Source organism: Eschrichtius robustus, chromosome 7 (genome assembly GCF_028021215.1).
Source record: "Eschrichtius robustus isolate mEscRob2 chromosome 7, mEscRob2.pri, whole genome shotgun sequence".
NCBI lineage: Eukaryota > Metazoa > Chordata > Mammalia > Artiodactyla > Eschrichtiidae > Eschrichtius > Eschrichtius robustus.
Genome location: NC_090830.1, coordinates 101,147,764 through 101,173,953, shown reverse-complemented (window position 1 = coordinate 101,173,953; position 26,190 = coordinate 101,147,764). Strand labels below are relative to the sequence as shown.

Below are 26,190 nucleotides of genomic sequence, written 5' to 3'. Positions count from 1 at the left end.
TAACTGGTCTCTCCACCACTAGTATGTAAGCTGTCTGACAGAGGGAACTTTATCTTTCTTTATTATATCCCTCACATCTAGAACGATACCTGGCATCATAAAGTAGGCAATGAATGAATGAATGAGATCATCACCAAACCACATAGGAAATAAGACAGAATATGTATGTCTAGCCCTCTTTTATATGTTAGGAGACTAAAAGAATGAAATTACATTAGAAAACAAAAAAATGAAATTACTCACTTGATGTTATTCAGGAGTACAGTTCAGGTCTTCTGTTTTGCTCTCCCCCCTCTTTCTCTTCCTCCCTCTGTTCTTCCCCGCCCCCATACCCACATGTACATACATGTGTGCACACAGAGGCATAGGCACAAGGAGAATGGGATAAGGACAGTTCTCCTAATTGGCAGAAGTATGAATGTAAACTACCCCATTCAATGCAATTTAGAGCCACTTTATTTACATCAGATAGCCATAAAATATATTATATATATATATATATATATATAATACATGTATGTGTGTTTGTGTGTGTATAATTACAGAGATTATATAATCCTAGTGGTTCAGAATTAAATGAGGATGACGTCCAAGTAAAGATTCATTATATTGGAATCAGGCACTTTTATATGAACCTTATTTTGTGGATATATGGCCCTTTTGAATACACAATAGTAAAGAACCTATTATTTTTCTTGCCAAAATATATGTATCCAAATATATGACCTAGGGCTGCTCCCTCCAGCATTTTGCATTAAAAAAATTTTCAAACGAAATAAAACTATTTTGTTAGGTCCTGTAACAATTATAAACTTTCTGGGCCCTGAAGGTAAATTTTTTGTAAATGAATATGTTCAGAAGTTGAGATTGTTTCAGTCAAAAGTCTCACCTCGCTGTTCTCAGAATGAATTGTAGAGCCCCTGAAGCAGACAAGGGTGTTTAAGGTTAACCTCTGTTTCTATATAGATATCAATTACCTTTTCAAAGTCTTCCCAGTGGGATTTGCCACTTGGCAGCTTGTCTAAAAACTAGCTAAATGTGTAAATGTGTGTGGCGGGGAGGAAAAGGTCCAGTTTGGTTGTCAACCTAGTTGACCCTTCGGTTTTGGTAAAAAGAAAAAAAGAAAATTTTCAAAAAAGAGTTTTAGGCCCTTTCAGTTGCTAAATAACTGACTTCACTGTTTTGTAGGTTTACTTTTTTTAATTGAAAAAATGGGAAACTTAGTGATAACCTCCCAAATACACAATACGTGCTCAACTGCAAGTGTTAGTCTCCTTCACCTCCTCCAGCTCAGAAAGCAGTCAGCATAATATCAGGCCCCATAACTCTAAAAGTGGAGTAAATAATAGAGTAAAAGTAGAGTAAATAATAAAATGAAGCCCAGGATACATTGAGTGTAACAAGGCCAGTGTCAAAAGATCATTTGTTCATCAAGTAGATAAATCTTTTAATAAGACAGAAAATGATGGTTAAAGGGAATGATGGCTTTTACTTCTGAGTGCAAAATAACCATTAATGTCAGAAGAGAAAGAAATGCTGAAGTTCATTGTGAAGCTCAGACTTACCGATCAGGAGGGGAAGTGTGGAGTAAAGAAGATGGGCATGACTCCGATGCGGGAATTCTAGCTTCATCTTGACCGCACAGACTTGGAAGCTGTGTAACCTAGGGCAAGTTACTTAACTTCTCTGAATCTCAGCTTCACAGAGATGTAAAATTAGAATGGTAAATCTTGCAGGGCTTTTGTGAACATTAAATGAGGTCTTAGTTCTAAAAATGTTTTGTAGCCAAGAATATGCTGTGATAATGTGTAGGATTATTACTGTGCTTAAATAATTTGAGTATCCTTCTTGTTTTCTCTCTTCCTCCTAAAGCCACTTCTCTAAGGTTTAGCTAAAGTTACCCCCATCCTTGAGGTTTGCCAATCCCTACTGATTTAGATTAGGATATTTTTCACCAATTAAATGGGAATTTTTCATATGCTCCATTTCTGAACTGGCTTGACTTAAGCCTTCAGAATAGAACTATTGCCTTCTCTGAAACCCAAATTATTAATGTGGTACATGAACAAGCAGCTCCCTGAGACCCTTAAAGGTAGGAAGAGTGGATATGGAAATTAAAACGTGAGGGAAGTCTTTTCATTCTTCATCCCAGGATGGAACATTGTCCCATTTTGCTAAATATTTTTCTCTCTATAATAGAAAAAATGGTTAATGAACACTTATCATATGCCAAGCACTGTGCTATGCATTATTCATGTAATCCTCACAACAGATTAATGCATCCTGTACTATTTTTGCCACTTACAGACAAAAGGACTGTAATTAGATTAAGTGGCTTGACCACGGTCACCTACCTAGTAAGTGGTAGAGTCAGGATTTGAACCCAAACCTGCCTAATTCCTTTCCCAGTCTTTCCATTTGTTGATTATTTACCTCCTACATTTTAACTAACTGTGCATGTCTGTGTTTGCCTTTCTATCTTTTTATACTTTCATCCTTTGTATTTCTGTGATTAATAGGGTAGAGGACTATAACAGAAAAGAAACTATGATAGTCCACTGACAGAAAGATGACAGGCAAACAAATGACTGTATGACATGGAAGAACTTAAAGAGGTCCATAAGAGATGGAGCATTAGTCTTCTCACTGGTAACATGGGAATAATATTCTACCTTATACGGCGGTTGTTAAGATAGGGTGAAATGCTTGTGCTAAGTGTTGGCAAAAACCCTGCTCAGTGCATGGAATCTATAATGTTGCCAGCCAGTCCCAGGATAATAAGTAGGACACAAAGCTAGAAAAGCAACTTGGTGTCAGATTTTGAGAGACTTGAATGCCAGTCTAAAGAGTTTGGACCTACAGCTTGATGAAAACAAGTGTGCCACGGACAGTAATCACTCTGCAAAGAAATTAGAGCTGATGCTATTTTACATTACCTTTCAAAATTCATCATAAGTGAGCTGGAGTCAGTAGAAACAGTTGGAACTGGTTTAAAGGAGTTTTGTATTTGATGTACTAAAAGAAAGGATGATAATTTAAAGTTTGATGCCCTGTACTTTTTCTTCCACAGTAATTAGTGAATGCCAAAGGCAGCAACTGGAGTCTGTGAGCTACTCCTCTCGCTACGCGCTGGGCCTCTTTTATGAAGCTGGCACGAAGATTGATGTCCCTTGGGCTGGGCAGTACATCACCAGTAATCCCTGCATTCGCTTCATCTCCATTGATAATAAGAAACGCAATATAGGTCAGTACCCCCATTATTTCCCTTAAATACAGTAACAATGGTGGGTGTAGATCATGAAAAATGCTGTTTAATTGAGTGTTGCCATTCTGAACAGAGCAAGCATTTAACTCCAAGCCACAGGGGATAAAATTTAATGTCACATTTGGCCAATAATAAAATACACAGCGAAACCAGCAAAGTTTTTCAGAAAATCATTCACCACATGGTTTGTATTACTGAGTTTATGAAAATAGTGTCAGAAGGTTTAAGATTTCAAAATGGCCCAAGTTTTATTGCTTTAATATGGATCCACCTATATGCAAATTTATCTCTCATCATTTATTTCTCGGTGGAGTTTGCTTTTGTTTGTTTGGTTTTGTTTTTAAAATTTGACGAGTGCTGCTCTTTCCACTTCCCAGGCTAGATATAAAAAGTGAATTTTACTATGTTATGAAAATCCTTCACTTCGATGTAATTGTATTTATTTAATTTTCATCTGGAAAACTACATAAAATTACTTTGTGTACAATGTAACTAAAATAATAGGTAAAATGTTTCATATGAGCTTTACTAGAATGGGATAAAGTCTACACTCCACCTTCTTTGTTGAAGATAGTTATTAAAATTAGATTTGAATTGCAAGAATAAACATAACTGATTCATTTCAGGCATAAAGGTGAAAGTATATTCTTATTTGTAGGATTGTAGTGATTGCTAAGAAATTGCTTTTTGTGGAATAAACGTTAATGATCTAAAATGACTAAATTCTTGAAAGGAATAGTCACTTCAATTTGTTACGGTGTTTTATGGTGCAGTGATGGTTTCATCAAGCATTAGTTAGAAGTCTTGCCTGATAAAATCACCAACTAACCTCTCTTGGCTTGCCAGAACTTTATAATGATAGAACTGGGCTGGAGTATGGTTTTTATATCAGAGCACATGATCTTAGAAAAATGTTTCTTTTATAACTTAAAACTCCCTAAGGGCTGGACTGTTTATGTTAACATGATACCACATATATGTACAATCAGCAGTTCATGAAATGCCCTGTAACAGCAATGGACTAACCATTTTTAACTCGACAACTGCTTTGTTCTGAGAAAAGGAAAATAGCCCTTGATCTTCTGTTATATGTCATGAATTAGACATTATCCTTTGTGTATTGCTTCATAAGATATGACATCTGTTAGGGTATATTTAGTAATACATAACACAAAAACCAAATTAAACTTGTTTAAACAACATATGGACATTTGTTATATTATCTGCTATGGACTGAATTGTACCCCCCCAAATTCATATGTTGAAGCCCTAAACCCCCAATGTGATTATATTTGGCGACAGGGCTTTTAGGAGGTAATTAAGGTTAAATGAGGTCATAAGGGTGGAATCCTAATTGTAAGGCTGGCCTTATAAAATGAGGAAGAGAAAGAGAGAGAACTCTATTCTTGGTCATACACCAAGGAAAGGCCATGTGAGGAGAGTGAGAAGGTTAAAAGGCGGGCCGTCTCCAAGCCAGGAAGAGAGTCCTCACCAGAAACCAGATCAGCTGGCACCTTGATCTTGGACTTGCCTTCTCTGGAACTGAGATAAATAAATTTCTTTTGTTTAAGCCATCCAATCTATGGCAGCCCAAGCTAACCGATAATAGTATCTAAAAGGAAGAAGTTGGGGAGACTTCATGACTGATTGATTCAATAACAGAGCAACATCTTCAAGGACCTAGGGTTTATCCATCTCTGCTCTCTTCCACTCTTAATGTTGACATCCTCAGAGGACTGGTGGCAAGATGGCAATAACTATTGGAGTCACATCCAGACCCAGCAACATGCTTAGGAAGAAGAGGGACTATTACTATCTCAGTCCCTTTCTGAGAATTAAGGAAATCTTTCCAGAAACCCCTCAACTGACTATCTTGTATCTCATAGGTCATAACTGGGTGGCTCAACCAGTCTGAAACCAATCACTGGCAAGGAGGGTGGGACTACCACTACAACCCTAGAGAAATCAAGATCTACTCCTGGAACTGGTATCAGGATCATCTTCCCTTTAGTCATATGAGGGTAGATACCTGACTAAAACAGGGGTTTGTTAGGAAGAAAGAAGGGAATAGTGGATGCTGGGTTGGCAACAAATAATGTCCATTATCTTCAAGTAGATTCACATCTTCTGTGAGAGATAAAATTGTAAAGTTGGCACATAAAGAGAAGAATCATGTATATTCAAAATTATCTTTGAAAATATCTTAAAACTACGTGACATTTTGGAGACTAACATAATGTTCAGTAAATTCAGTATAGCATTTTGCCAGCATTCAATAGATTTCAGTTTAGTCGGGTGAGGCCAGATGAAACTGTTGGTTTGCATTTATAGGACAGAGTGATATCTTCTACTATGAAAGGCACACAGGAAAGAAAGAAATAGCAGTCATATCTCCTAACAGATTAAATCGCTGTGCAAATGGAGTGGGATGGTGAGTGAAAGCACCCACACTACTATGTAGTAGCAATTTATAAAATCAGAGTTATGCAAATTTGAAAGAGTACAACATAAAAATATTAATAAATTCTCACAAGATTGGTGGCTTTTGAAATAATAGAAATACCAAAAGAATCTTTTTTTATATTAACAATCACACAGTTTTAAATCTTGAGGGCCAGGTGAATTGGGAACCATGTTTTTGCTACAGCCCATGGTGGTGCCGCTTCAGACAGCAAAGAAATACCTTCCTTCCTTTGTCAGTTTTATGAAAAATTAATTTTGGATTATGCAAGTTTTAAAATATAGGGAGACCCCCAGTAATGGCATTCCCTAACATAAAATCTAACTAACTGCCTTGCATTTAAACTATTTTTTCTCACTATCTGGGGCCAGGGTGCTAAGTATATCTACTTGAATTCACATAATATAAATGTCCATATAGTGTAACTCCACTGTATTTTATTGACATTGATATTTAAGTAGGCCAGTAAGAATTGTCTCTTTATGTTACTAACACTACCCAACTCTACCCTTTATTTGGGGTGTTCGATTGAACCAAGAATTAATACTATAAATATACACAATCAATGAAGGGAAACATTTGTGTTCTGTCAGGTAGGGCAGCAACAAGACAGACAAAGGGTGGCAGAACTGTCCACAAAATAAAGTCTGTTGTCAAGTCTTGAAGAGAGCCAGAGGATACAGGATTAGTAGCCCAAACCAGACAAAGGTCAAGAAGTAATCATTTGTCAAATGTCAGGAATAGACAGTACACAAACCAGAAACAAAAGTCTCCTTGGGCAGAGGGGCTAAATTCCAAGATGTATTAGACCCATACCAGTGATTATGGGTATGACCCAATACACTTAGGCTTGTGCTTTCCAAAATGTGTTCAATGGAACATCAGTTCCTTGATATGCTCTTTGTGAAGGGGCTCTGTCATCAGATAAGTTTGCAAAATGCTACTGACTTTACCCCTATTTTAGAGAATCTCAGGGCATATTATCCTATTAAAAAATATTCCTATAGAGAAGACACCTTCTCGCTTTATTTAATCTAGAATTTCCCAAATGTACTTGACGATGGAATATTTTATTTAGGCACCAAACCTGCTAACGTCCCACAGAAATTGTTCCCCAGGACACACTTGAGAAAGCCTGACTTGATGTCACCGTTTATGCTTCGTACTTGGGCAGGAATTGTAAGCCAGATGAGAGGATGGGGAAGTCTAGTCCTGAAGTCATCAGTGGGAAAATACTGAGTTTTTTTAGAGGTGGAAGAAGACTTGTTGCAGATGAACTCAAAACTTGGTAGGGTTATAACTGGAGACAATTTAGGTTGAAATAAGTTCCGAAATAAGGTCATGTGAATTATCATTAACATGGATAATATTTTAAATTATCAATAAGATTATCACTGTGGGAAGAATTTGGACTTTAAAAGATTCAGATTCAGATTCTGGCTCTGAAACTTGCTAATGATGTGATCTTGTATGACCCTTGTTTTGTAACAATAGGTTTTGTAACAAACACAATCAAAAATTTTAATGGCCTGAACATAACAGAAGTCTGTTTCTTCTTCACATAAGACCCAAACAGGTGTTTATGATTGGAAGGTAGCCTTCATCAAAGAGGTGACTCAGAGACCCAGACTCCTTCCACCCTTTGACTCTACCAGCTTCCGCAGGTGGCTTATAGAGTCACTGTGCTCATAGGAATCAAAGAAGTGGATGAGAAAAAGAATGGAGGAGAGCACATAGGATATTTTTAGGGTTAGACTTAGAAATGGTACATATCAGGAGGGGTCACGTTTTATTGATTAGAACAGTTATGTGGCCATACCTATTTGGAAGGAAAGCTGGAATCGTAGTCTACCCATGCATGTAGGAAGAATAAAAAGTGGGTTGGTGAACATCTAGCCAGTTTCTGCTGGAGCACTTAGCATAAGTCCTAAGAAAGAGGCAGATTAGACCTACATAGATGATAAATAGATTTCAACACAGGTGCCAATCATTTAACAGGTAATCATCACCTGGGGCAAAAACTAAGAACAATTCCAAGACTGTGTCTAGACTCAGTAGAAGAGGATTCTACCAACAATTGGCAATGTCTGTCATGCAGGGGGCATAGGGAGCAGTGGGCAAGTGAAAGACATTTATCTCCTGTATAGGGAAGACACTCCTGTGTGTTCCTCCTTTACTCTCACACTCCTACCACACGGATTAATACAATCCGCAACTCTAGAAATGTGATGGCCAATGACCATAATTACATAGCTTTAAATATCTCATTAAAGGAAACAATCCGACTCATCCAAAAAGAAAACAAGTGAACAAACTTTTGCATCACATGGAATTTATACGTGCAAGGATTGTATTGTTAGGATCCTTGAGTAACAAACACTAATATAATGCATAATGCCTTTAAAGGCTGTTTTACAAAAGATGCAGAAAGATTATTCCATATAACTGTTTGTTACATCAACTCTTTATAAAAGATAGGAGCATAATATGAAATTCTGTAAATAATTGGGATGGGCCTGGGGCCATAAATCCAGTCACCTTGTCTTCACTTAGGGGAGTACATGATTATTCCAACTAAGCGATAGCCATGCAATTGACCACACAAAATATCTGCTTTGGGATTTGAAACGTTGTGCAATTATTTGTCCTTAAATTTGCAGAAAATGCAATCCAGATAGGTAACACTTTATAAGTTGAACAAAAAAGGACGAGGGAGAAGAAAAAGGGACGAGGGGGAGAAAAGGAAAGGAAAAGACCTGGGATGATGAAAAACTGTCAGGTTTCCAGTTCAAGCTTTTTCTTTAAAATATCAACTCCAGAAGCAGAGCTTTCAGATAAAATAGCAATCATCATCTTAAAATAACAAGCAGTAACCAGTTACAAAATTCATAATATTGTGTTTTTTGTGTTATAGACATAGTCATTTGTAATTCAATTATGTAACTGATGCTGTCCATATGAATCTGTTAAGGCAATTTAATAAACAGCAGTCAAATACTAATTACAAATATCCATCTCACTATTACAATGATGCCACACAATGATACATGATTGTAATATCAAATCTTTTTCCTTGCTCTCTCAGAAAGGAAAAAATATATATATGTGTGTGTGTGTGTGTGGGTGTGTATATATATATATATATATATGTATATATATACACATATATATGTATGTGTGTAATGTATAAATGTACTTACATAAAACATGTATACATAAAAATGAATATCATATGTTGTCATTTAAAGTAATAGGGACAAATTATAAAATAGATTACTCTTATTTCGTGTAACATTTGCCACTTTTAAAAATGGGTTTTCTTTAGAAAATGAGATAACTCAATCCATTTTGTAAGGAGAACATTTGCACACAAAGTAAAAACAAACAGATCCCTTTCAGCCTCTGGTTTCCCTATCAAGCTATCCTCAATGGGAAAGATTTACATCCACGATAACACTTGTCCTCCCACTTGCCAAGCAAGTGAACTCAGTCTGAAAATCAATGCCAGAGACAGAGGGAAAGTGGAAAAGCAGCTAAATATGTAACATCAAAAATAAACCTTTAAAATATCCTAAGGAGTATATTACTGGGAAAAATATATATCTTATGGAAGTTTCCTTCAGAAAAATTGAATTCACAAATATTTTATTTATATGTTTTCCATTCTCAGTTTATTCGGTCAAATAATTATTTACAAATATGTATTGGATGCTTCTGTGTGCTGGGCACTCTGCTTGGAAATGAGGATTCCATAGTTTCTGCCCTCATGAAACATAATGTTTATGACGTCTACTCAAATGAGAAATTCTGAAGGAAATTGATACATGAGGCTCTGTTGGACTAGTGACTTGGAGTCAAGTATGAGTCCTCATAAATATAAATAGATGCACTGAGTATAGAGAGCAGCAACTCACATGCATGATCAAAACTGGGGAGAGTCATGCTGCCTCGTGACGATATTATGATCTTTTAAGAGGATGCTTAAGACCTGGGACCTTTTGTCAACATGAATCTAATAATCTTTCTTCAGGTGAAGAAATGAAAAATGGGGACTATGGAACATTTAAATCCATGAAAAACTCAGAAACTCTAGCATAGCCTATTATTTAACTTTCTCCTGGGGCTGCTAAAAAGTTTAATAAATACAAATAAGTTGTGAAATGTCCAAGAAGCAGTGAGCAAAAGGGTAAAGAGTCTAGAGTCTACAGCTGCCTGGCATTTCTGTAATTATAAACAATTCCAAACTGCAGATGTATATAGCATCCACACTAAGAAGTGAGTCTTGAACATTACATCTGCAGGTCTCTTCTTGTGCCAGCATCCCACCTTTGTGTTCTGCCTGCCCTGCCCTCTGAGAGTGGTATTTTCACTTGTGGTATTGGCCTAAACATGTGGCTGTCAGGCTGAGATTTACAAAAGATCTTCAGGTTGTCCAAGAGTCCCTCCAGAACACAAGAGCCAGATGTGTTGGTGACTGAGTGTAGTTTGGATCCACTATTAGGGGGAGAAGAGGGGAATGAGAATCAGATGACTGTTTATGATGAATAAATGTATGGATCTGAAATTTACAGGGTATAGATGAGAACAACAGAAAAACTGAGAGGCTGCCATCATTGCTGCCAATTTAGAAAGGCAATAGCAAGGGAAAACCCTCTGTTGGCTTTGTAAGGAGGTGAGGAAGGCCAGTTTACCTCAAGGAGGGAAAAATCAGCAGAGGTGCACAGGTAGGAACTGCCACAGTCCCTCTGACCTCTTCACTAACAAAAGTCAAGTCACTTGGTATGTAGCTATCGTGTAATGAAGGTGCTTCTGTATTAAATGTAATGACATCTAATTTTTGCTATTTGTAATTATGATCCCTTTAAGTGATGGCTCTTCTGTCTGCCAAGCACCTAGGAGAGATTAGATGCCAGTTTGAGAGTGAGAACAAGGAGAGCTAAATTGTTTTGCTTAACTGAGGAAAAAATTTCAGACACTCTGAGACTAAGGGGAGGGCAAGGAGCAGAGAAGGGAAAGAGGAAAGAGAATACTACATAGAGTAGTAGAGACTCTGGCTTGACCTGAGGGATTGCTATGTAGACTTGTAACTTGTTTGCTATATAATTTACTTTGTGACCCTCCTCCCACAAGTCCCTACCACCTCAGTGTGGTTCTGGATTGAGCAATTGTTTTAAATCGATGGGAGCTTTTTATTGGAGAGTTATTTTGTAAATCAACATAGTCCGGACACTTTTTTGGAATATCTAGGGTGAAATTATTAGGAACTTTATGGTTTCTTCACATTAGTTCCTGTGCAGAGATTTGGAGTCTGCTGTCTCTATGGAAAAACCTCACATCTGTTTGAGAACCTTATTTTGAATGCAGACAGAACTCCTCATCCTCTGGACCTCAAGTAAAGCAAGCTCAACTTACTGTTTCCATAATACCTGCAGCCAGGTCAATCTGTTGAGGGAGCTGGAAATTGGGAAAATGCTCTCTCTATGGGACTGAATGTTTTGAAGTATCTTGAAGTTAAGTCCTTACTGCAGCCTGAAGTGAAGCTGTCAACACCCTGGGTTTTAAGCCAGGGCTCAAAATGATGTGCTCTGCTCTGCTTCCCAGACAAGGGCCTGGTTTTCATCATTCTGGAGGCATCTCAAAACCTCTGCAGATTGAGAATAGTCTTGTAAAACTGTGTAACTCTCAGACAGCTTGTGAGCCTCAGGTCCTGGGAGACAGTAAAGACTTGTTGAACTGGATGAGAGCTTGACAAGTCTTCATTCTGGTCCATTTTTATCTGGGACCACAACAGCACTATACCAAAGAGATGGAAACTTTCCTTTGCCTAGAGCTCCCTCAGAAAAGATTTCACCATTTTTCTCACTGTCAAGAATTCTTCCTCAGATCAATCTGAATGTCTCATGGGCTAAAGAGTTGATATGCCCTGTTTGCAGAGCTGCTGCTTTCTCCAGATTAGCAGCTCTCTCCTTTAGCGGGAATACATGCCGCTGTCTATCACACATGCTATCCATTAATTGATCCCTCTTATCTTCATCAAGATTGAAAATATAAGAGATAGACTCTAACATCGTGGCATAACAGGAGTGTGTATTCGGTGCTCAGGAAATATTTGCTGAGCCAGTCGTCCTTTATGCAGCTCTGAGATGCCCTTCCCTTGTTCCGAAATAACATTGAGAATTAATACTTCAGTACTGGTCACCCACTTAGCAGGCAAGGAAAAGTAATGGCAGTCAGCAAATTGTTCACCCCTAAGACAATCTAGGTATCTGTTACTACTGCCCTCATATAAAATGAATGAGCTGTCTAGTTGCCAGATCTGCAAGCTGTTGAAAAAACATATGTGAGCTATTGGCGATTAGAATGATCAGAAACCTCTTTTGGAGACCCTGTCCCATGCCTATTACATGGGGAATACTTGACTACATAGTATCAGAGGTACTGCCAGTAAGACCTGGAAGTTTTATCAAGCTGTCTTCCCAAAGAGATCCAAGTATTCTTGGTAACAAGCTTACCGTGGTCTCTAGGGAATATGCATCTGCTTTGAATAATGCCCTGTAACACAGACCTTGATTTCTAAGGTTACACTTCAAAGGATCCCACCATTCTTTTTGTGAAAGATTTTTTAAAATACTTGGTTGAAGAACAACTGTGCTCCAGCTGAGATATTTAACTTAGAAAATATGTGATAAGCTCTGCAAATGTGCCATTCCTCTTCCATGGTTTAGCAGTTATCTCTTTTTTCTATCTCAATGGAATTAAAATGATATCTTGCATAGGAACCTTGCCACAAATGGTGAGTTCATTTTAACCCAAGCTTGGTAAGTGGTGAATTCCTTATTGTATAATTCATGATTTGGTTTTTATTATCATGGATGGTCAAAAATAACCAGTGTTATCAAGTATGGTTCTGTTCCATGGTTCCATGGACTTTGCAATCACACCAACCTAGTTTCAAATTATAACTCTATACTTAGAATTAGGTTGAACTATATTATATTGCTGTCTTTGTCATTTAAAATGTTCAAATACCAGCATTTTCATGTGATTCAACCTAATAGCTCTGTAACCATGAGTAAGTTTCTCAATCTCTCTGAGCTTTACTTATCTGTACTGTAAAGTTAATAGTGTCTCCCAGAAATGTAATAAGGGTTGAATAGTATATCCAAAACTCCTAGTCCCATGCCTAGCACACCGGAGGCACACAGTAAATTCTGTCTTTACAGTTGTTGTCACATAAATTATTTTATGGTTTCAGTCTATCAGCTATATAAACTTTTTTTCATTTTGAGAAAGAAAAAAGCGGAAGATAATGCCAGTAGTGCAAGTTTAGTTAAATTATATTATCTTCTGTTAAAAATAATAACACTTATACACGTTAGGGTAGTTAAACAATATCTCATTTCCCGAATAAGGTGTTAAACTCAGAGAACATTAAATTAAATGTGGTTCCTCTTTCTTTTTATGGAATCTCAAATCCCTTTTTGAATAACTCCCCCAAAATTTACACTCCAGCATATCCGAGAGGAGTTAGATACTATGAAGTAAGTTGTCAGCAAATCAAAGGCTGAGACTAATTCGAGAGCAGGTTTCAAAGTGTGACTGCAGAATCTCACCACAGGAAATCGCTTCATTGTGTTTCATAAATGCTTTATATCAGTTAGCATTTTTAACTCTGTCCAGAATCGCCAATCCATCATTCTGCCCAGATGTGACATAACTGAATCAATTTAGCCTAAAGAGTCCTTTGGTTTTATTACCAATGACTTTCTTGTTATTAAGTGAGCTGAGAAGGCTTTGATATGCCCTTTAAGATCATATGTGGACCCTGCTATTTTTAATAATCATTGCCCCTACAGACTTCATATATGTGCTCATTTAGATAATGAGAAGCATCTACATGTACTGCACAGGACCTTGAATTCCCTGCATAATATGAATGAATATTAAACATCGGAATCTGAAAAGAATCTATTGAAATTCCATTAATATTTATAACTGATCTGTGGGACTAGGGGAATTCTTCAGTATAAAATATTCCAAATTCATGTTTGTAAGAATGAAGCATCCTTGAATTTAAAATATAGTTTTCCTCACTGAAATAGATTTCTATTATACGTATACCTAGTGAATTCTTTGTTGTTGATATTCTATATCCTTATTTAAAAGAGTCAGGAAAGGCATTTTAGAACCTTGGGCTCATTTGAACCTAATCCGCTCTTTTTTATTAAAAATAAAATGCCTGTTTGTTCCCTTTTCCACTATCTATATTCATAATATTGGTTTCTTAGGAGTAGCTCACAATATCATAAAGGATATTGTTAAAAGGATTATAGTCCCTTTGATTTAAGAACTTTGGCCAAAATACCCAGATTCAATTTTTTTTTTCCTGTCAAAATATAACAGGAAGGATAATTTCACTGGTCTTATTAGTAAAGGAGATAAGAATATCTACAGTAAACCAGTAAATTTCCTCTATCAAAAGGACCAGAAATATTTTGACACATCATAAATAAAAACTTCATCTGATTAGTCTCAGTCTTTCAAATTCAACATTTTATAATGTCAAGGCAAAACTTTCTCTTTAATGCCCCAAATGAACTAGAGCAAAGTATTGATATTAGGCCAAATCCTCCAACCCAGAGATATATTTCTTCTGGTCATGGTATCCTTTTGAGCAGTTAAAAATCTAAAGCTGAACCCAATTACTCAACTACAGTGATAAAGTGATATCCTTAGAGCAGACCAGTATGCTTGCCCAATTTCAGGAAAAGAGTCCAATCATAATACCACTCAACACACAAAATTTCATATAGGGCATGATGCTGAGTAGGCCAGAATAACGATGTATAATAAGGGATGACTGCTTATTGCTGGTGAGTGTTGGGAAAGTGGCACATTTTAGTTGACTGTCATCATAGAAAACCAGGGCTTTCTTACACACTGTGGAAGAACTCCAGCGAGGTCTGGAACACCAAGTGCGAGTTAGGACAAATCGCCTGCTCTGGGGACCTGGGTAGGCCCAATTAAAGGACTATTGAAACTCTTCCATTTTTCCTTTTGGCAGTGCCAATAAAAGCTGCAACAGGCTGAAAATTTCCTTGTGTCTCATGATAAATAGATGTTTTCCTAAAACTTGGGAGGTCTTAGCCAAAGAAAAAACTTCTCCCAAACAGATGCTGAAATATAAGCAGTCCCACTAAATGTGGCCCCATTCGCTAAACGGGTAGAATCTATGGAATTTTTAAAGGAATTACTGCAAGGAACTTAGAGGAAAGATTATTCCAGCCCTGGAAAGCAAGTAGAATTCAGAATATGATAGCCAGAGTTATTTTATTCCTTTTTTAAAAAAAACCTATATATGTTATAATCAAACTTAACATGTGAAGCGCTGGCTCTTGATTGCCTGCCTTGGAAATTCAGAACTTGTTCTGTTTCTAAAAATGGAGCTACCAGTCTCCTAGCTCCTTGAGCCCCAAATCAGGAATCATCCTTGCATTTTTTTCTCTTTCATTGAACTCACTTCTCTTCATCACTGCTGTCACAACCCAAGCACTATCTTATTTTAACTGGTCTCTCCATACTTGCCCCTTTCCAGTTCTTTTGTCACATTGCCAGAATGATCTTCTTCAAACACATCTGTTTATGCCATTCGCTTTCCCACTTAAAGCCCTTTGTTGCTTTCCCTTTTCATATAGGATTAAATCTCAGATCCTTATCATGACCTACAAGATCCTGAATGATCTCATACAGGGGTCACAAACTTTTTCTATAAAGGCCAGCTAGTCAACACTTTAGACTCTGTGAGCCATGCGGTCTCTCGTTGCAACTTCTTAGATCTGCTGGTGTCACACAAGATATAAACATTATATAAAGGATTGGGCGTGACTATGTTCCAGTGAAGCTTTATTTACCAACACACGTGGAGGCCAGATTAGTTTGCCAGCCCCTGGTCTAGCACATGCCTATTTCACTAGCTCCTTCCTCCCTACCTTTACTTAGCTCTCCAGTCACACCTCTCATTCCTGCCATGGTTTTTCCCACTCAAGACCATGGTCCATTTTGTTCTCTCTGCCTAGACTGTCTCAGCTGAAATGTTACTTCCACAGAGGCCATTCCTGAATTCCTAATTTAATTAGGTTTTCCTATTATACTCTTGCTTTAACACCTTATATTTTAATTTTCAGTAACTACACACGGATTTGTGTAATCATTTGTTTAATGTCTCTTTCACCTTCATATTGTAAGGTCCATGAGTGGAGAGACTGAATTTGCTTTGCTCCTCTTTGTGTCTCCAGCACATGGCACAGTGCTTCACATATAGTAATTTCTCAATTAAATGTGTGTTAAATGAATAATGAGTTAATGAGATCTAATCAAAACATGAGAGAGGAAAACAAAAGATAACAATTTGGGCTCAGATCTAAAATATGAAATGCTTTAAGTCCATTGATTTCCAAAGTATATCATTTTCAAAGTTCTACGCTTGAAATAAGGGATGTGTAATTCATAGGCATACCTCAGAATCTTGGTACTACAAAGGCATTTGTGGTTGACACATTGTGGCTTTTACACAAAGTCGCATGCAGGTTGGGCATCTCTACTTCATCTTGTAGATCTGCTAACTGAAGCATGAGCCCCTAAAGTCAGCATGAAGGTAAGAAAGAAATGGAAGGCACATCATAGCTCTTAACAGCCTTGGACTAGATGGAACACACTTCACTTCCCCTCATGTCCACTGACCAAGACTAGTTATATGGCTCCAGCTTAACTGCCACATAGACTAGGAATTGTCAGGGAGCACATGGAGTATTTAGTGAGAATGAACTGTCTCTGCCAGAGAGTGTAAAAAATAGTTCAAATATATTTCCTAATATTAAACAAAATTGGCTATATGAAGGTACTAGAAACCACACATATTGGTATACTATAGATGATATATTTTACCAAATTAAAAAAGCTTTTCTTAAATTTTAATTTACCTCATTTATGTTAGTATTCTCACTTGTTAGTAATCTTTAGGGTCTTACTCTCATGTCTCCCCCAGACACTTTTCTACAAAGACTTTTCATGTGTAATAGAGGAAAATGCTCATTTTGTAATAATTTCATTTTATGACCATGGTTTTTCTATATAATCTATAAGTTTTGGTCATTTTAAAAGAATTCTATGGTACATTTCCTCTCAAAAGTAAAATATTATAGTCCAAAACTTGACTGTAAGGGAATGCTCCTTATAAGAAAAGAAATATCTATATGTTCTCTTTGCTCCCCAAATTGTCTGTCTCCACAAGTTATTCATCAGTCATACACTCAATGAATATTTATTGCATTTCAGCTATGGGCCAGACATTGTTCTAGGTGTTCAGGTGAATAAGACAGCTCTTCTGCTGCTTACCTTTAACAGGGAATATTTAAACATATTCCAGCATAATGATAAAAAGTTAGAATTCCTTATCAGCAAAATTTCAGCAGTGTTTAATCTGATATTCTCTTGTGTCCTTGTTATTTTATTTCTGCAAATGTTTGTGGAATTGAAGTATCGATATCTCTGTAGGACACTGTCTTTTCATTTGGTCAGTATTCCTAGTCAGGTCTTTAGTACTCCTTGAGTTATACTTACAGGGATATAAACATACACCTTGTTTTAAAGGGACAGTAATAAGCTCTGAGGCCATATCTGCTCCATTGAAGAAGTAGAAACAATTCTCTATTTTGAAATCAGTCTCCTAGGTCTGTCCTCCTTATTTATATGGGCATACCTTGTTTTATTGCACTTCACTTTATTGTGCTTAGCAGATATTTTACTTCTTACGAATGGAAGGTTTGTGACAACCCTGTGTCAAGCAAGTCTATCAGTGCCATCTTTTCCAATAGCATTTGCTCACTTTGTGTCTTTGTGTCACATTTTGGTACTTCTCATAATTTTTCAAACTTTTTCATTATTATTATATTTGTTATAGTGATCTGTGATCAGTGATCTTTGATGGTACTACTGTAACTGCTTTGGTGTGCCACAAACTGTGCCCATATGACGGTGAACTGGTGAACTTAATCCATAAATGTGTGTGTTCTGACTGCTCCACCCAACGGCCTTTCCCCCATCCCTCTCCCTCTCCCTCTCCCCAGGCCTCCCTATTCCCTGAAATACAACAATATTGAAATTAAGCCAATTAATAAACCTGCAGTGACCTCTAAGTGTTCAACTGAAAGGAAGAGTCACACATCTCTCACTTTAAATCAAAATCTGAAACTGATTAAGCTTAGTGAGGAAGGCATGTCAAAAGCCAGGAGAGGCCAAAAAGTAGGCCTCTTGCACCAAACAGTCAGCCAAGTTGTGAATGCAAAGGAAAAGTTCTGGAAGGAAATTAAAAGTGCTGCTTCAGTGAATACAAATGATAAGAAAGTGAAACAGCCTTGCTACTGATATGGAGAAAGTTTTAGTGGTCTGGATAGAAGTACAAACCAGCCACAACATTCTCGTATGCCAAAGCCTAATCGAGAGCAAGGCCCTAACTCTTTTCAATTCTATGGAGGCTGAGAAGTGAGGAAGCTGCAGAAGAAAAGTTTGAAGCTAGCAGAAGTTGTTGATTCATGAAGTTTAAGGAAGGAAGCCATCTCCATAACATAAATGTGCAAGGTGAAGCAGCAAGTGCTGATGCAGAAGCTGTAGCAAGTTATCCAGAAGATCTAGCTGAGATAATGAATGAAGGTGGCTACACTAACCAACAGATTTTCAATGTAGGTGAAACTGCTTTGTATTGGAAGAAGATGCCAGCTAGGACTTTCATAGCAAGAGAGGAGAAATCAATACCTGGCTTCAGAATTTCAAAGGACAGGCAGACTCTCTTGTTAGGGGCTAATCCAGATGGTGACTTGAAGGTGAAGCCAGTGCTCATATACCATTCTGAAAATCTGAGGGCCCTGAGAATTATGCTAAATCTATTCTTCCTGTGCTCTATAAATGGAACAACGAAGGCTGGATGACAGCACATCTGTTGACAACATGGTTTACTGAATATTTTAAGCTCACTATTGAGACCTACAGCTCAGAAAAAAAAAATTCCTTTCAAAATATTACTGCTCATTGACAACGAATTTGGTCACCCAAGAGCTCTGATGGAGCTGTACAATGAAATTAATGTTGTTTTCATGACTGCTAACACAACATCCATTCTGCAGCCCATGGATCAAGAAGTAATTTTGACTTTTGAGTTTTATTATTTAAGAAATACATTTTGTAAGACTACAGCTGCCATAGATAGCGATCCCTCTAACGGATCTATGCAAAGTAAATTGAAAACCTTCTGGAAAGGATTTGCCATTCTAGATGCCATTAAGAACATTCGTAATTCACGGAAAGAGGTCAAAATATCAACATCAACAGGAATTTGGAAGAAGTTGATTCCAACCATAGTGGATGATTTTGAGGGTTTCAATACTTCAGTGAAGGAAATAACTGCAAATATGGTAGAAATAGCAAAAGAACTAGAATTAGAAGTGGTGGCCGTAGATTTGACTAAATTGCTGCAATCTAACGATAAAACTTAGAGGAGTTGCTTCTTATGGATGAGCAAAGAAAGTAGTTCCTTGAGATGGAATCTACTCCTGGTGAAGATGCTGTGAAGACTGCTGAAATGACAACAAAGGATTTAGAATAGTACATAAACGTAGTTGATAAAGCAGCAGCAGGGTTTGAGAGGAATGACTCCAATTTTGAAAAAAGTTCTACTGTGGGTAAAATGCTATCAAACAGCAGTGCATGCGACAGAGAAACTGTTCATGAAAAGAAGAGTCAATTGATGTGGCAAACTTCACCGTTGTCTTATTTTAAGAAACTGCCGCAGCCACCCCAACCTTCAGCCACCACCCTGATCAGTCAGCAGCCTTCAGCACTGAGGCAGGACCCTCCACCAGCAAAAAGATTACAACTTGCTAAAGACTTAGATGATGGTTAACATTTTTTTAGTAATATGGTATTTTTTTTAATTGAGATATGTACATATTTTTAGACATAATGCTATTGTGCACTTAATACCATGGTATAGAGTAAACATAACTTTTATATGCACTGGGAAAACAAAAAATTTATGTGACTCACTTTACTATGATCTTCACTTTATTGTGGTAGTCTGGAACCAAACCCACAATATCTCTGAGCGATGCTTGTATAGCTTGCCTAAAGGTACTCCTCTGGAGAGATCTGTCTCACAGAACCAGATCTGCTTCCTCCAAATAAAGGCAAGAGCCTAAGGAATGATGGAGAGGGATGGATTCAAACATGAATTCTTGACCAAGTGGAAATCTTCCCTGACACAGAACCTACTGAGACACTCTGTCACAGGGATTCTGTTGATCTGCAAGGATTTATCTTTGCCATGGAATCTGGAAATCTTGCCTCCTTGGTTGTCCATAATGGAAGTCTTTAAGAAATTGCTTTCTCTGAAAAGGTCAGAATTATTTGAAAAAAAAAAAAAAAAACCTGGAATTTCCAATTTAGTAGTTAAATGTGATTGGAATAATCAAGAAGTCTCATGGGGGAAAATGTTATCTAAGACCCTCCATAATGTAGAAATACTTATGAGTCTTGAGCTCTGATTTCCAAAATGTATATCTGGGTTTGGGGGGAAAACATGAGTCTGCCCCACTCTTGAGTCACCCTACTCTTCCCTCTTGGTGTATCAGTGTATACATATTTACTTGTATGTGTGCTAATTATGTCTCAAATTACAAATAAGAAAATGTATTTCTCCTCTATTACAATATATTTCTATGTAGGAGGCAAAGAGAACTTTTCTATGGCCTAAATTTAGAACAGCTTATGTCAGGAGTTTGAAAAATAACAAGGAATGAAAAGAAAAACCAGAACAATGTTGTTCAACCTTTTTAAACTCCATACCCATAATCTTTATTAAGCCAGGCACTGGGAGCCAGGCACTGTGCTAAGTGCTTTTATGGGTTTTTTTTGTTTTTTTTTTTTTACATTTTATCTTTACAACAACTCTCTGAGGTAAATATTATTATCCCTGTTTTTATAAGTGAAGAAACTAAAGCTTAGAGAAATTAAATAAAACGATGACTTCAGCCTGAGCTTTGTTTGTCTCTAAATCTTACTTTTTTGATCAAAGTACAAATCTCTGTGCTGGAGAGACTAATAAAAGCTCCCCATGGAGACTTATCTCTTACCCTAGAACACAATGAGGTTGATTGATACCTGGAAACTAGATTCTTTCTCATATTCTTCTTTAACCTATACTTTCTGTCATTTGTATATTTAAATTAACAGTGGCTTTTAAAATTCATTTCTGAAGATGAGATAATAACACCAAATGTGTTATTTGAAATTTTACATGTTCCGCTCACCCCCTTCCCAGATTTGGGTGAGCCAAATTCTCAGTGCCTTCCTCTACCACCAGCCCAACATTGAGAATCCTGGGAATGAAAGAACCTTGGAAATCCAGTTCTCCTACCATCACTCACATGACAAATGCTATTCATACTCATGACACACTTCATGAGGATAGCTCAAGTTATTAGGAATCTCAAGAGGCCTAACGTTCTCACACTCAAGATCACATATGTCAAAATACACGTAAGCAAAAGTAATGTTATTTTCAGAATAAACTTGATTCCAACTTAATGTATCTTTAAAAAGAAAAATATTCTCAATCCTGGATATGTTAATTTAACTACTGTTAGTTACACATGATTTTCACAGAGCTGTAACATTTGTGAATTATTTATCTGTCTCAGTGTGTGAATTGAGTATCTGTGGTATGTCAAGAACTGTTCTAGGTAGTAGCAGAGCTGAATCCAGACCAAGGAATTCTTAAACAATGTAGTGTGTTTTCTTACCATACTACAAAATAGCTCACTGGATTTAAACTCAAAAGTGGGATGGAAATTAAAGCCCTAAAATCTAGGGCAAACTCAAGGCTTAGAAAGCTCAGATGAAGAGAAGTATTTTCATCACATCGGTCCTATGGATTCTTAGTTTTAGTCTCTTCTTTGAGGACCAGGAATTTCTTCCCTAGTGACAGCACGGAGTGGTTAGTGAAAGGATGAGCTTTACTTCTCAAATTGTCACCACTACCTGGACCTCCATTTTATAGTCACAGAAAATTAAAGCTGAAAGGGATCTGAAGATAATAAACTTTTATAACCCCTTTCTTCACATATGAAGAAACTGAGGCCCAGAAAAAGGTTGTTTTTTTGCTTTTGGGTTTTTTTTTTCATAATTATTGATCAAGTTTTCTAAAGAAACTGCTAAAATCTCATCTTCTTTATATATTGGAGATATAAAGTAAGATTAAGGGCAGACAGGAGGAGAAGAGAAGAAAGAAAGGAAATGCATTTGTAGGAACAGCATACATGTGCTAGACTTAGTACTAGATCTTCACACATTTAGCTTAGTTTAGGTTACAAATGACATAAAACCCAACTTGGTTGGCTTACCCCCTCCCCCCCAAAATAGGAGGGGGTGGAATTTATTGATATTGTTCCTGAAAAATCCAAGAGTAAAGCTGCAGACATGTCTGGATTGATTCAGTCAACATCGTGAAGACTTAGTTTCTGTCTATTTCTTGACTCTACTTTCTGCTGGATTGGGTTCATTTGTAATACCAAGCATTTCAGTGCCAAGTGTTACATAAAAAGAACCTGTTTCCCCAAAAGCTCAACACTAGTCCAGGAATTGAATCTCACTGACTTGACTGGCCTGCCTTGAGTTATGTACCCATTGCTAAATTAATCACTTAGGAATGGATTAATTGATCAGTTTAACTTCCGTCACCTTTATCTGGGCTGAAAGTTGATCTTCTAAAACAAAAATTTAGCTACTGTTGCCACAGAAGAGCCAGTGGACACTGAACAGGCAATGTCTACCACACAGATATTTGCTCATATGAACCTTATAACTAGCCTGGAGGTCAATATTTAACTGTACTATACCATGCCTTGTCTCTTGAATCTATTAAGTAGATCACCAGGCAGAAGATCTTCACCATTTGTGAACTGATTTGAGCTCCTTCATGAGACCCAAAGCCAATTCAGTAGGAAAAGAAATAGTAAAATGAATTTCTGTAGGCAATGTATTTTTTTTTCTCCCTGTAAGTAGGAGTACTCCCTGCCTGTCCCCCAGGCCCAGCCCTGCCTGTCATCCCTCATCCTTTCCACTGATCACCTTGTTTATTCTGAAGCCTTATCTATCTTGAGGATTTGGCTCAAAACCTTGATACTTATACCTACTCCACTCTCAGGACCAGGGGATGCCCCTCTAATCAGTAGAATTATCCCCAGTAGCTCATCCCAGCCCCTGTTCCCACCCTCCTGACCCCAACCCAAAGCCTCAGGCATTCAGTCCTCTTAGGTATTGAGGAAATAGGCAACATGTTTATTATTCAAGTAGTTTGGATTACTGGTGAATGTTATCATTTACTTTCTCAGCTGGCTGGAGAAGGCAAACATACTCTTCTGTGAACAATTTTCCATTGTTTGCTGGAAGATTATTTCCTGAATTTGTATACATTTATTTATACTGGAGCTATAGGGAAACATCTTCTGAAACTGGAAGTATGAACTTTTGGGGAATTCTCATTTTATTTTCAATTCATCGTGTGGGGTTTTACACACTTGTTTATATTTAACTAAACGCCTATCAGAATGGTTACCTTATACAGAATTGTTTAGAGGATGTCTGTGTGTCTTTTTAAACATAAGAAATCCAAACACATGTAGCCTGGGATAGCAAGGATTACAAACATACATGTGTGTCAGTTTTAAAACTTTCCTTCCTAGCCTCTATTTAAAATGGCAAATGCATACATCCCTAGATATATTAGTAGCCACAGGCCTAGAATAAACAAGTCAAGGACCAAAAGAAGAGAAGAAACTAATAAGTATATTAGTTTTTTTTTTTAAGCTAATATTTCCAACTCAGTGATAGAGAAGTCACTCCTGCAGATAAAGTTGGAGGTAATGAAGTTGCCCAGGATATGAGTAGGGCTCTTGTTAAGTGAATTTTGGCTTCTGTAAATTATATACAAGAAATAGGTTTGAGATGGTTATTAAAAAGCAAATAAAACCTGCAGGTGGTCCCTCTGAATAGTGAGGCCTATTTCCTGATTCAGGGCCAGCAGCAGACACACAGAACAGCAGACACGCTGCCAAGGAGGTGGAATGCCAAATGGCAGACTGTTAGATGCTTGTTTGGGTTGGAAGGGGAAAGAGAGACAACAGGAGCACGTATCTCTCCATCTCTATCTCCTTTTCCCCTCCCCACTCTTTTTCCTTCCCTTTCCCTCTGCTATGCTTTCATCATCAAGAGTGAGTTACTTTTTTTTGTTGGACTTACTGATGCGACTGACTTACTCTCCATTACATTTGCTGCTGGGCTCCGGAGCCATATGAAGGAGTTAAATTGTAATAAGAGCTCTCCTGGCTAGAGGGCAAGTCTAGTTAAGCCAGTTCCACATTGGGAGGGAGAGGGAAACTTACCACCAATGCCACTGCCAGGAGGAAGGAGAGCTGACCACCCACCCCCTCAAACTGTGTGGCTCTCAACGCCTGGTCCCTTTTCTCTCTTCCCAGGAATCTGTTTCCTGAACTTAATTTGCACAAACTGTCAAGACCATACCAGTTAGAGGTAATGGCTCTCTAACTGTTTTGCCTAGGTGCCATCTCCCCCACCAAGATGTAAGCTTCTGAAAGGCCCTAACCGAGTTTCTCTTGGTACCAAACTGCACTAAACACCCACGTGCTCATTTGATTGAATCAGTAATTAAATAAACATTTTCACCCATTTTTTGATCCTCTTGGTCTGCAGCTATAGTGTCTGCCACTGCTTAAGTTTCTTTAATCCTCTGCTTCCCTGTCAGAAATGGAATCTAGAGCTGGTTTTAGGGGAACCCAACTTCTGCCCCTTGATAGATATGGCTAAAAACAAAGTTTAACAGATGGAAAATGTCTCTGAAGTGTTTGCATGTAAATAAGGATGTCTCAGTAAGTTTGAGCTTGCTATATGAGTGTAGAGTGTAGATTCCTCAATATAATTTTGGAAGAAGGTAGTCAGAAATGGTGACAAATTTGGGTCAGAAGTGGGAAGGGAATATTCTAACTTAAAACTGTCCGTATATCCAGTTTTCTAAGACAATGTAAAAATGCATTCTTCCTCCATTGCTTTGTTAAGTTTGTTGTCCTATACTAAATACTTACTATATTTTCAGGATTTTTTTCCAGAGAGATATATTCTGATTAATTGACTATTACTGTCAGCCAGTACTAGGCTGATTTGACTGCCGTGTCTTTATAATGCATTTAAATATATGGCAAAATAATTCTCCATTCACTGATCTTTTTTTTTTAATTTTTAATATTCTCATTGCCTTATTTTTCCTTTAGAATCATTTTTCAAATTCCAAAAAACTTGTAGAATTAATTAAGAATTATTTTTTTCCTTACTATTTAGTGTTGGTATATAGGGAAATCAATTTAATATCAAATTTTTAAAATTAATTTGATGGATTTTATGTTGGCTTATTATTATTTTAAAACATGATTTTCCTTCTTTCTATTAATTATAAATCTTATTTTTATTTTTTATCTTAGTGCATTAACCAGAGCAATGTTAAATATCATTGGTATTACTAAGCATCCTTGGTTTATGCTGATTTTACTGTGAAAATCTATATTATTTCACAGTAAAGTATGATATAGACCAACCGCTTAAGGAAGATATTCTATCTCATTTTGAGAAAGTCACTTTTTTTCATGTTGTATCTTTTTTCCATGAATTGATATTAATTATTAATGGATGCCTTTGAAATACATATTGAGATTAGCATGTTTCTTTTCATTGTACCTATTAATATGAAAGAGCATACCTATTAATATTAATAGAAGAATGATCTATAGTTTGGTGTGTGTTTATATGTGTAAATGTGATGTGTGTGTCTGTAATCAACATTATACTAGCTTGACAATTTTAAACAAATCACAAGTAAACCACTTAGGACCTGGAGTCTTTTTTTGTTTTAAATATTTATTGACTGTGTTTTCAATTTCTTGTATGTATTTTAGTTTATACTGATTTCTTTTATATTGAGTTAATTTCGGTAACTTTTTTTTCCAAGAAAAATTAGCCTGTTTCTTTTAGATTTAAAAGTTCATTCACATGGACGGGTACACTTCTTTGGCTTTAAAGAACTTATCTGTATCTGCTATATCCTATCTGGCAGAGGGAGACAGTGGGGATGCTTGCCTATCTTTAAGTGGAGTGGAAAAAAACAAAAAAGAAATAAAATGTCTCCCCTGAAATGCCAAACCACATATCCACCTTCAGGCAGATTTGGTGCCAGAATTCATTCTGCTAGTATGTTCTAAAAATCCAGTTAAAGTAGTCATATGCAGTATTGCCTCCAAGGTATCTGGCAGAAATGAAAGTAATTCTCCAAAGGAATAATCTTTAAACT

At 37.0% G+C, this 26,190-nt stretch overlaps 1 protein-coding gene across 2 annotated transcripts in view; it reads left to right on the top strand.

The window, feature by feature from the left end:
- RNLS (renalase, FAD dependent amine oxidase) overlaps positions 1–26,190 on the top strand; it is a 278,163-nt gene that overhangs the window by 214,372 nt on the left and 37,601 nt on the right. For both annotated transcript variants that reach the window (XM_068548151.1, XM_068548152.1), the window contains exon 5: positions 3,071–3,244. In XM_068548151.1, the coding sequence (XP_068404252.1) occupies positions 3,071–3,244 (174 nt within the window). The remainder of the gene's footprint in view (positions 1–3,070; positions 3,245–26,190) is intronic.